This window comes from Alligator sinensis, unplaced genomic scaffold (genome assembly GCF_000455745.1).
Source record: "Alligator sinensis unplaced genomic scaffold, ASM45574v1 scaffold265_1, whole genome shotgun sequence".
NCBI classification, from domain to species: Eukaryota; Metazoa; Chordata; order Crocodylia; family Alligatoridae; genus Alligator; species Alligator sinensis.
In genome coordinates, this window is record NW_005842961.1 from 75,721 (window position 1) to 87,055 (window position 11,335).

Consider the following 11,335-nt stretch of genomic DNA (forward strand, 5'->3'; position numbering starts at 1 on the left):
GTCTCTGTGGCCTTCAGCCAGAGGCCGCCTCTGTCTTGAGGCTTTTCACTTTCCCCTCTGGAAAGTGGGAGACGAGCCCTGATGGGCTTGTAACATCATAGCGCGATTCAAGGTGGGGGCATCAGTTGTCTGGTCTCTCTGGATAAGAATGCAGGGAACTGGTCTGGTTTCCAGCGTGGGCTAGTCCAGTGGTCCTCAATCCCTTGTAGACTCAAGCCCCACTCCCCTCCCCTTCAACTCCAGGCACCCTCGTTAGAATCAAGTCCTCTCTCAGATAATGCCAGCTCTGAGTTGCACCCATTGCCTACCTAGAGGATTCCTTGACTGCTGTGTCACCTGCCATGGGGAGGGATGTGGGTGTAAGGTGATGGGGGTCTGAGGCTGCAGGACTCATCCTAGGGGAGCCAGGGGTCAGGCAGAGTCAGGACAAGGCGGGAGGAATTACCAGGCTGTTAAAAGCAGCCCCAGAAAGAAGATTAACCCCTTTTTTCCTTTTTCCCTTGCAGTTGACCAAGATGTTCTTCCTATTCCCTGACCCCCACTTCAAGAAGACGAAGCACAAGTGGCGCATCATCAGCCCCACGCTGCTAGCGGAGTACGCTTATGTGCTGCGGGTCGGGGTGAGTGGGGCACAGCTGCCTGGCGAGGACCTGAAGGTTGCAGTCCTCAGGCTCCAAGGGAGCAGGGAACCAAGCCCCCAAGGTTTAACCCTCTGCTTTGCCACTGCAGCTGTGATGGGGGTGAAGGGAAGGGCCTGTGGCTGTCTGGACTGCTGGGTTGATCTCCCCTGTGGCTTGACGTGGCTCTAGCCCAGTTTGTCGGGAAGGAACTGGCAGCAGCCGTTGAGCTTTCGCTAGCCTGGTGCTGCCTTAGGGGCATGACGGACCCCCACGTACGCACGAGAATCAAGGCTCCGCACCCAGCTGCTCTCACCTGCCAAGCCATGAGCTCAGCCGCCCGGGGGCTCTGCTCCCTGCCTCGCTACGGGAGCGCGCCTCTTCCGCTGTCGTCACCTGGGGAGGAGAGTAGGGTGGGTGGGATGACTACAGCTTGGCCCCACTCCAGCCTCAGCTGCCTGAGTCACAGCACCTGCCTCTTACCTGGCCCCTGGAGGGGCACCCAGCCAACAGGCTGTGACCTGGCTGCTCCCCCCCAGGGACCTAACACAGAGATGCTACATCGCTGTGTGTGACCTGCCCCGGGCAACTTGTGACTCTTGCTGCGGGTGCTGGCACCAAGAAATGGCTGGGGAGGGGGTGCCTGCCCTCTGGGCAGTGCCGCAGAGCTCCCTCGTGACAGCAGGCCCTGGTGCATGGGTTCCCCCCTGCTCACCAGGGCTCTCATGCAGGGCCTGGTGTACACCATTACTGACGTGGAAGAGGTGCATGAGTGGATGGGGGAACACTTCAGTGAGCATCCGCTCTTCCCGCTCTCCCAGCCGGTGCCATTGGAAGAGATGGTGAGAGCCTGGCCTGGCAGGGAGGAATGGGAGGGGAGGCTGGGCCCCTGGCTGGGGCTTCCCAGGCAGACGTGAGTTCTTCCCTCTGATTGCAGCTTCCTGGAAATCCTGGGAGGCTGGAAAGTGAAACATGGACTGTCATCACAGGCCTCTTCCCCCTCAGCATGTCCCTGGGGCTGGGTGTGTAATGTGGTTACTAGGGAGGCCCTGAGGGCCCCATTGCTGCTGAGATCCCAAGGGCCTGTAGGTTTGCCAGTCTCTGGCCAGACTGGGAGGGTCCCTCACTGCCAAATGCTGCCCCGGCCAGCAGGATCCGGGCTCTGGCTGGTCGCAGGGGGCGGGAGAAGAAGCCAGCCTGCAGGTCTCTGTCACTGGGACTGACCTTCAGACCTGACTTCTGCTGGGGTAGGGGTGGCCAGCCTACAGTCTGGACAGTAACCAGCCTTTCGCCTGCTCCTGCAGAGCTCTGATCCCATCGTGGACTGTCTGGGCACCGCCACCGAGGAGGGCAAGAAGGTGCAGCGCAGTGGTGGCAAGACCTTCCCGGCCGTCTTCCAGCGCATTGAGGACAAGGTTCTGCAGGGAGCACCAGGTCCAGGGCAGCCCCAGGACGCAGCGGGCACGTGATGGGACTCTGGGGAGGTGTCCACTCCCTTCTTGGCTCTGACGGGCCAAGCACTGGGCATGGCCTTGTCTGTCCATCCATCCTTCCTGCAGCCCAGGGGTGCCTAAGCTGTGACTTCTTCTTCCTGAGCAGCTCTGGCTGTGGGTGCAGAGGCTCTGGGCCCAGGGACTTTGCCAGCGCTGCAGCTGGACTTATTGATCGCTAAATAAACCCTCAACCCAGCCTGGCTGGCGTCTCCATGGGGCGACAGAGCTTGAGTTGTCCCTGCAGCCGGTGCTGTGGCCAGGTCTGGCATTAGGTCCTTCTGTCTGCAAAGCCAAGTGGCTGCCTGGCCTGTCCCCATTTCTGGGCCCTGGAGGAGGCCTGGGCTGGGGCTGGATTCTATCGTGGCCAGTGCAAAGGGGCCTGGTTTCCTGTGTTGCAAATGGGTAGTTCCCAGAATCTGGGGTAGGACCAGGCGGGGGTGTGGGTAGACAGGGAGAGCAGCCGTGTCTGGAACTCCCCAGCTGAAAGCGTTGACATGACCTGGCTGGAGAAGCCAGAGGGCCTGTCTGCACCCTGCCATGACGGGAAGTGGCACGGGTCCAAGGAGGGTGGACGTGAGCAATGACAGGGCCCTGCCCCCATCAGGAAACAATCCATCAGGCTGGAAGCTGCCTCATCTCCCTAGAGCTGCTGGGGACTCCCTGAGCTGCTTCAGAGCCTGGGGTTGGTGCTGCACGTCCCAGAGTCCTGCTTTTCAAGGGTTGTTGAAGGCTGCCATCCGGGCAGCACTGCCCTGCTATGCTTGGTCATGTGGGGTAAACCAGGCCGGCAGTGCACCCCCTCCAAGGGGGGCCCTGGCCACACACATGGAAGCGATCACAGCGGCCAGGGAGTGACAAGGATGAGTTCAGGTAGCGGATATGAGTCTCCCTGGCTGGAAAGCAAGTTTCTGGGGAAGAAGCAGGAGATGGGGCTGCCTAGAGGCTGGGGGACAGGCCTTTCCACCCCCCTGCCCATTGTGGCTGCTTCCCAGGGCCCTGCTCCTGGCAGGGGCTGTATCCCAGATGCCCACTGGCCAAGCAGGGCAGGGAGAGGCAGAAAGCACCAGCTTGGGATGGGGGGAAGGCGCCTGCCTGCAGCCTGGCCAGGGCTGCAGGATGCCTCTGTGAAGGTCTCTGCCCTGCAGCTCCTCCCGGGGACTAGGCTACCAGAGCAAGATGACTTCAGTCCTAGGACAGCAGACGCAGAGCTCAGACCACAGGGAGCTGAGACCCCCGGGACGGGCTCGGAGCACCTGTCTGGACCCAGCCCTGCCTGGTGCCACCTCCAAGCCTTGAAACGCTCAGTGCCAAGGGCCCCAGCCCCCGGGGGTCCTGGGAGGGGCCCAGCATCCTGATGTGTCCATGGGCAGCCCCCTGTGCCCCACTCCACTCCCAGTTGGGAAGTCCAGCTCCCAAGCACCCAACTGGGGCACACGGGAACTGCTCTGTCTTGCACAGAGATCCCAGCAGCTCCGGACCTACATGCCTTCTTTAGCTTCTCCGAAACTGGAGCCCCAAACTGGAACCATGACCCTGTTTCCGGCATCCTCAGTGTTGATTTTCCTCTAGCCCCCTAGAAAGCTTGGGGGTCCTGGTGTGGGCTGCTCCTATGTTCCCTGAAATGCCAAGCAGTGGTGGGGTGGCCTAGTGGCTAGAGGCCAGGATGCAAGCAGAGATTGACTGTATTGTTACTGCTTGTGGGTCCGTCGTCTTCCCTGTTCTAGGATAGGGACATCTCCATTTGTACGCGTGGATGAATCCAGAGAGGTGCACGCAAGCAGGATGGTGCCTGGCGAGAATACGAGACGGCCGTGGGGGGCTGTGCCGCAGGAGGGTGCCTACCTGCCTTTTCAGCCAGGCACGAGGCTGCTGCCAAGCGGACGGCACTGGGGCAAAGGGAAGGGGCCTGGCTTGACACAGCCCAGTGGTTTGCAGGTAAACAGTCCTCTGAAAGCTGGCCGCAGTGGAAGAGGAGCTGGCGCGAGGGCAGCCTTGGGATCACCACTCGCCACCCTGCCAAATCAGCTGAGAAAGCAAGTGTCCTCTGGGCCTGGGTCCAAGGCAGCCGGTGTCATGTCCTCACCACGGGCCAAGTTCACTCCCACTGGCGGGGCCCCAGCCCGTCTTGTCCTGCCCCCTTCCCTCTTGAAGGGGACTGGTTCTTGGGCTGTAACTGCCCCACAGCCCTACTGGGGCCGAGACAGCCCTTTTTCCTGCCCTGAGGAGCAGCACGTACATACACATCCATGTACACACACACACCACAGAGAGCAGCAGGTGCTCCCCTGTTGCATACAACATATACATGTGTGTGCCACAGAGGTCACAGCATGCATACACATGTTCACACAGGCGTATCACAGAGATCAGCACATGCACACATACACACACGCCATATGTGCACACATAGATGAGCACACACATGCACATATGGCTCTGTGCAAATGTGTGCACACATCACGCACGTGCACACCTGGATCAGTATGCACATATGTGTATATGCAGATCAGCAAGCATACTTGTGCATGCAGATCAGCATGCATGTGGGCACACACAGACTGGCATGCACACATGCATGCATGGATCAGCATGCACATGCGTCCATACACGAATCAGCCCATAAATTAGCACACACGAATCACACCTGGATCAGTATGTGCATATGTGCACATACATCAGCACACGTGTGCAAACATGGATCAACATGCATATATGTGCACACAGATCAGCAAGCACATGTGTGCAAGGGGATCGGTATGCACATATGTGCACACGTGGGTCCCTGCCCACACACCCAGGGAGGCAGGGACTAGGGGGAGCAGGACCCCTGGGGCCCCTGCAGGGACTGTGTAAAAGACCCAGACCCCCAGCTGGGGCACCTGCCTGCCTGGGGGGACCGTGCTGGCTCTGGGGGAGCCCTGTTTCCAGCGCCCTGCGTGAGCCTGGAAGGATGCGGCCGCCCCTGCCTGGGCCCGCCTCACCCGTGCACTGCAGCCGCAACGCAACTCGGGCTTCTCCTTCTTCCCCACTGCCCCCCACCCCCTCACCCCAGGGCCGACTCAGCACTTCCCTGTGCTTTATCCCCTTTCCTGCCCTTCACTGGGGGGCACCACCCTGGTGCCAGGCTCAGCACAGGGCAATCATGCCCTCCATGCCCCTTCCACACTTCATGGGTGCCCACCCCCAGGCACCCCCTTCTCCCTCAGTACACATCCCCCTAGGCATCCCTGGTCCCCATCTCCCCAGGCACCCCCTAGCCCCTGGTACCCACCCTCTAGGCCCCACCAAAACGCACCCCCAGGTACCCCCTGGTACTCATCCCCCAGGCCACCCTGATACCCATCCCCAGGCACCCTCTTCCCCCTAGTACCCACCCCTAAGGCCCCCCGATACCCACCCCCAGGCACCCCCTGCTCTGACCTTATGCAAATGACCGAACGTTGAGACACCGGGGGGCGTGGCTTGGAAGGGGGCGGGGCCTTCTCTGCTCCACGTGCCACGTTCTGCATATAAGTCACGAAAGATGCTGCAGGGACCAGTCTTGGGGCTGCCTCCCTCCTGGTGCCACCATGCCACAGGCCCTGAAGCTGGCCGGTCGGGCCTCCCTGCTCGCCCGCTGCCTGCCCGAGCTGGTCCAGGCCCCGGCCCAGGTGACTGAGGCACCCAAGACCTTAGCCCAGGTGATCGAGGCACCCAAGACCTTAGCCCAGATGCCGGGTCCGGGCGCGCTGAGCTTCTTCTATGACCTGTTTTGCAGGGGGGGGCTGTCCCGGCTGCACGAGCTGCAGGTAAGCCCTGTGCCCGAGCAGCCAGGGATGCACCTGGCACCTGTCCCTGGAGCCCCCCAAGTTGCCCGCAGGAGATCGGGGGAGTCCAGCCGCTAACAGCCGCTGGGTAAAGCCAACAGCACCTTTGCTGGGTGCTCCCCTCCCAAACCAGCTCCGTCATTAGTCCCCGGAGTGGACAAGTCCTCCAAGAAACCCCGTGAGCCAAGCCGAGAAGCCTACATTGGCAAGCAGTGGGGTGGTCAGCACCGTACAGCCTGTCACCTGCATGCCGTGTGCCCGCGTGCCTTGAGGCCACTTCCCACAGCTCTCGGGGACATCAGAACAGGGGGATCCATAGATGCCTGACCCCCTAATTATGGGTTTGGCCACATGCACGGTGCACGTGCTACCAGAGGGGAATGGAGCTGGGGAAGCTCCTCACAGGGCCTTTCAGGTTGGCGGGGATGGGAGTTTTGTGTCTGCTTTATGAATGGAAACGGGATAAAGTGAGGACATGGAGACGTGCCTGGGGAGGGACCTCACCCCAGGGAGAGACCCTGCCCTGCCTGGGTCAATGCACTGAGAAATCAAGAGGAATGGAGGGGTTTCCTCCTCCATGTGCTCCCCGAGGCTTCACCTCCTGGATCAGGCAGTGCATTTCATCTCTGAGACCCCCCATCTCCCCTCTGTGAATTGTGTAGCTTGTCTGTATCTGATGTATCCGGGGCTTTGAAAGCTTCTGATGTTCCTCTGGATCTAGTTTCCCTGGCTGGTGGGGGAGCTGCAGGAGGGAGACACAGCATTGCCTTTGGGGCAGGCCAAATTCAGACCACCCTTCCTGATGCTCCAGCACCTCCTTGTCTCCCCTCTCCTACGCCCGCAAGGAGGGGGGATCCACCTGGTTCTTGGGGCTGCGTGTGGGCACCGTACCCCAAAGCCCAAATTTGCCAGGAGAGAGATGAGGCTGGGACCCAGCTGCTCCTATTCCCTGCCAGGCGGGTGCTGTCTGCTCTGTCTTCTGGATTAATTGTATCCCTCCCTAATGACCGACTGGCTTGGGAAAGGTGACTCTGGTCTCACTCTCAATTCGCTGTCACTTCCTCTCTCCGGGGAGCTCAGTCCTGCCGGAGTTCAGCCTCCGAGGCCGAAGGAGCAGGGGGCGGGGAGAGAGGGGGCTGGTGGCCAGGAGCAGAGTCCAGCAGGTGGATCATTGACTTGTTCGGGCACCAAAGGATCTGAGAAAAGGGGGCAGGGGGAGGCTTCAAGGGACCCCAGTCACACTCCATCTCCAGCACTGAGCCATCTCCTCCTGTCTCCTAGATGGAAGGGAAAGCCAAGTACGGGCCGGTATGGAAAGCCAGCTTCGGGCCCATCCTCACGGTGCACGTGGCCGACCCCGGGCTGATCGAGCAGGTTCTGCGGCAGGAGGGGAAGCACCCGGTGCGCTCGGACCTCTCCTCCTGGAAGGACTACCGGGAGAGCCGGGGCCACGCGTACGGGCTGCTCACAGCGTAAGTCATCCCCACCGTGCTTTGCATGGGACCGTCAGGGCGGGGGGGGTCACGAAAGCAAAGCTCTGAGTTCCCAGAGACCCTGCAAACATCTTTCTGCCTAAAGGAGTCGGGCACCAAAATCTCCTGCATCCCAGCAAGGATCAGGATCTGCCCTGCCTGCCATGCCAGGCGCTGTACAAATAATCCAGTGGTAGATGTGAGCAGGGTGGACAGGGGAGCTGGGAGTGGAGGAAGCCGTCGTCACCAAGAATGGGGTCCAATAGGAAGCTGGTCTGAGCAGGGAGTAAAGGGTTAATGCAGCCCCAAAGGAGCCTATCCCCAAAATGGGGGGCATGGACACCAGTCATCATGCTCATTGCTGGGGTGGGCATGGGCCTGGCCTCTGCCTGGCATCCCCTCATTAAGGATATTGATGGGGTCCTATGGGAGGGTCACTTATTCCCATCCCCCATGGGATCTGCTCCCCCTCAACAGGTGGCACCCTCCCACATCTGGGCCCCTGTGATGCAGCCATATCCCCCCCCGGCCCCAAAGCTATGGGGATCCACCCCACTGCTCTGCCCCCCGGAGCGACATCACTCTGTGCTCCCGTGGCTGCCCGGACTTGCGCAAAGCATGAGGGTTGCACTGAGTAAGCCCTGACTCAGATCCCAGCCCCACCGCACTGGGTGCAGGATGTGAGTAAGGCTTGGGGGTGCACCCTTGCAGGCGCCCCGGATTGGCTGTTCCTCTCCCCTGGGCTGGACAGGGGGGACATCACAACAGAGCAACCTCCTCCAGCCCAGCACCTTCCTCTTGGCCTTGCTTCTGGGGGCCTTTGCTTCCAGCCAGGCTGGTAGGCACAGGGGGGTGGAGCAGCAGCTGGGGCTGGATCCAGTGCCCAAGAGTGCCCCTCTTGTCTCAATGGACCTAACGTGGCATCCCTTTATCCCCCTCTCAGGGAAGGCGAGGAGTGGCAGAAGACCCGCAGCATCCTGGCCAAGCATATGCTAAAGCCCAAGGAGGTGGAGTCATATGCTGGGGCCTTGAACGGTGTTGTGGGTGACCTCATCCGCCGCCTGGAGCTCCGGCGCCAGCGTCATGAGCGCCACGTGGTCACCGACGTGGCCGGCGAGTTCTACAAGTTCGGCCTCGAAGGTGCGTGGCTAGAGCATGGGGCTTGGGGATGAAAAACTTGAACTCTGCCTACACTGCCGTGGGCTCTGTGAGCCGTCACCACCCAGGAAAGAGATCTGGGAGGCACTGTGAACATCAGCTCCATGCTCAGCCATCACCAAAAAAAGACAAACACAATGGCAGGCGTTATTAAGAAGGGAATTGTGAACGCTGCTGAAAGTATTGTGATGCCCCTTAATTCACTCATGGCGTGTCCACACCTTGAATCCTGCACCCAGTTCTGGTCCCCGCACCTCCAAAAGGATCTAGAAGAAGTAGAGAAAGTCCAGAGAAGGGCATCCTTGGAAGGGTTTAAGACCCGGCTAGACAAAGCCTTGGCTGGGATGGGGTAGTTGGGGCTGGTCCTGCTTGGAGCAGGGGGCTGGACTAGAGACGACCTCCTGAGGTCTCTTCCAACCCTTGTCTTCTCTGATTCTGTGCTCAAAGATGATGATTCTCAGTTCAAGTGCTGCTGTATGGAGGGGTTTCCGTAGGAGGAGAGACTAATGAGGCCAGGCCTGTTCTGTGTAGAGAAGAGACACTTGAGGGGAGATGGGAGAAGGGTTTCCAGCACAGTGAATGGCACAGAGAAAGTCACTAGGGATTTATTCCTGACTCTCTCTCCAGACCAGAATGAGGGGGCACCGCATGAAATGAGTAGGTCATCAGTTGAAAACGAACGCGTGGATGTACTTTTTCCCCCGCATGGCATGACAGGGTGGGAGCTGAGAGTGTAGCCAGATTCACCAAGGGGTTGGACACATGTTTGGAGGAAAGGGGCATCGGGAGCTATTGAGCAGGGAGTGAAGGATGCAGAATGTCCCGGACCTTCAATGCTGGAGGCTGAAAGAGAGAAAGGACTAACAGGGGGAAAAGACCTGATCAGACCCAGTCACTCTCCCTTCCAGCCTCCGCTCTCTGCTGCGGTGCAACACGGGAGATGGGGCGAGACGGAGCTGGGGTCTGACCCGGTCCCTGGTGGGGCTTGTGGAATAGAAGGGGGCAGTAGGACCCTCGCCCCGGCACCCCCGTGGTTCTGACTCTTGTGGTTCTTCCCTGCAGGCATCTCCTCAGTCCTCTTCGATTCCCGCATCGGGTGCCTGGAGGCCGAGGTGCCCGAGGAGACCGAGACCTTCATCCGCTCCATCAACACCATGTTCGTCATGACACTCCTCACCATGGCCATGCCTAAGGCCCTGCATCGCCTCTTTCCCAAGCCCTGGAAGACCTTCTGCGAGGCCTGGGACTACATGTTTGCCTTCGGTGCGTGACCTCCTGGGGTGGGCGGAGAGGGTAGGGCTCTGGCTTCTCTCCCACAGCCCATTCCCTCGGGGAGGAGCACGGAGCCCATTTTCATCATTGCACAGCATTTATGAAGCATGGGAGCAGGCGGGGGGAAGCAGCGGCTTGGATCTTTATTGAAGCGGCCTGCAGCCATTAGGGGCAGGGTGCCTAGAGCTGCTGCGAAATTCCCTGAGCTCACGGAGCTTCCTGGAAGCTTCCTGCTGTCACCCGCTGAATCAGCTCTCCTGTAACTCCCGTTCCAACTTGCAAGGGTCCCGATAAGTCTTTCTAAACTGAGAGCCAAGATTTAGGCCCCTCCAGGAAATTCCTTCTTCCAGCATGGGCCAGCTGGGTGCTGTCATCCCCACAGCGTGGTTATGCCGTTAGGTCATCACCAGGGCTGGAGCCAGAATTGGCATCAGTCCTCGCTTCCCACAGATCGCACGCAGGTGTTTTTCTGGCAGCTCAAGGGATTTAGAAACTGGAATCCCTTGGGTTTCTCTGGAAATCTCCACCCATGAGTGATGGGGGGCTGGAAGACAGGGGAAAGATGCTGTTGGCTCTCAGGGTGCCCTACTGCTCCCCACTTCCAAATGGAGCTTGTATTCTTACCCTGGCTCCTGCAGCCCAGCCCAACCAGCACCAGGGCAGTGGTGGGATTAAAGAGCTGGTGCTTGGGTCTCATGAGACCTTTGTGCTCCTGCAGCCAAGAAACACATTGACCGGCGCCTGGCAGAGGTGGCAGCACAGGTCGCCCGAGGGGAGCCGGTGGAAGGCAAGTTCCTCACCTACTACCTGGCCAAGGAGCAGCTGTCCATGAAAGCCATCTACGGCAATGTCACCGAGCTGCTGCTGGCTGGCGTCGACACGGTAGGTGGAAAGAGGTCGGTGGGAGGCAGGGAAAGGGGATGCCCCTAGCTCCATGCCTCTAACCCCACAGCCCCTCTTGGTCCTGCAGATCTCCAGCACGCTGTCCTGGAGCCTGTACGAGCTGGCGCGGCACCCCGGGGTTCAGGCTGCAGTCCACGCTGAGATCACCGCCGCGGTGCAGGGTGGTGCCATCCCATCGGCCTCGGACGTGGCCCGGATGCCTTTGCTAAAGGCCGTGGTGAAGGAGGCGCTGAGGTGAGAGCCTCCAGGCTCTGGTGGGGGGATCAACCTGGGGTCTAAAGGGGATGGAGCTGGTTGCAATGGCTATGGGGGGACCTCAGGTTTCTCTTGGGGCGGCACTGGGGTCTCTGAAGCTCCTTGAGCCGGACAGGAGGCAGAGCCGTGTTTGGCAGAGTCACCGGCTGTGGGACTAGAACCTGCAACTTGAGGTGAGACCCCCCCACGGGCAGACCCTCACCTGTGTTGCCCTTCTGCCCCCGCAGGCTGTACCCAGTGATCCCAGGCAATGCTCGTGTCATCCCAGACCGGGACATCCATGTGGGCGAGTACATCATTCAGAAGAAGGTGAGCAGAGCCTGGCCCAGCCAGGGTGGTGGGGGGATGTGGAAGGGGGT

At 60.1% G+C, this 11,335-nt stretch overlaps 2 protein-coding genes across 2 annotated transcripts in view; both read left to right on the forward strand.

The window, feature by feature from the left end:
- The window catches only part of METTL1 (methyltransferase like 1), a 3,562-nt gene extending 1,255 nt beyond the window's left edge, over window positions 1-2,307 (forward strand). The window contains exons 4-6 of the mRNA XM_006036386.3: window positions 507-620; window positions 1,349-1,459; window positions 1,922-2,307. Coding sequence (XP_006036448.1) covers window positions 507-620; window positions 1,349-1,459; window positions 1,922-2,086 — 390 coding nt within the window. The 3' untranslated portion in view covers window positions 2,087-2,307. The remainder of the gene's footprint in view (window positions 1-506; window positions 621-1,348; window positions 1,460-1,921) is intronic.
- A 3,353-nt stretch (window positions 2,308-5,660) lies between these two features.
- Window positions 5,661-11,335, forward strand: part of LOC102386966 (25-hydroxyvitamin D-1 alpha hydroxylase, mitochondrial) — a 7,380-nt gene continuing 1,705 nt past the window's right edge. Inside the window, exons 1-7 of the mRNA XM_006036395.2 lie at window positions 5,661-5,898; window positions 7,198-7,388; window positions 8,332-8,528; window positions 9,609-9,809; window positions 10,537-10,700; window positions 10,789-10,955; window positions 11,204-11,285. Of these exons, the coding sequence (XP_006036457.1) occupies window positions 5,680-5,898; window positions 7,198-7,388; window positions 8,332-8,528; window positions 9,609-9,809; window positions 10,537-10,700; window positions 10,789-10,955; window positions 11,204-11,285 (1,221 nt within the window). The 5' untranslated portion in view covers window positions 5,661-5,679. The remainder of the gene's footprint in view (window positions 5,899-7,197; window positions 7,389-8,331; window positions 8,529-9,608; window positions 9,810-10,536; window positions 10,701-10,788; window positions 10,956-11,203; window positions 11,286-11,335) is intronic.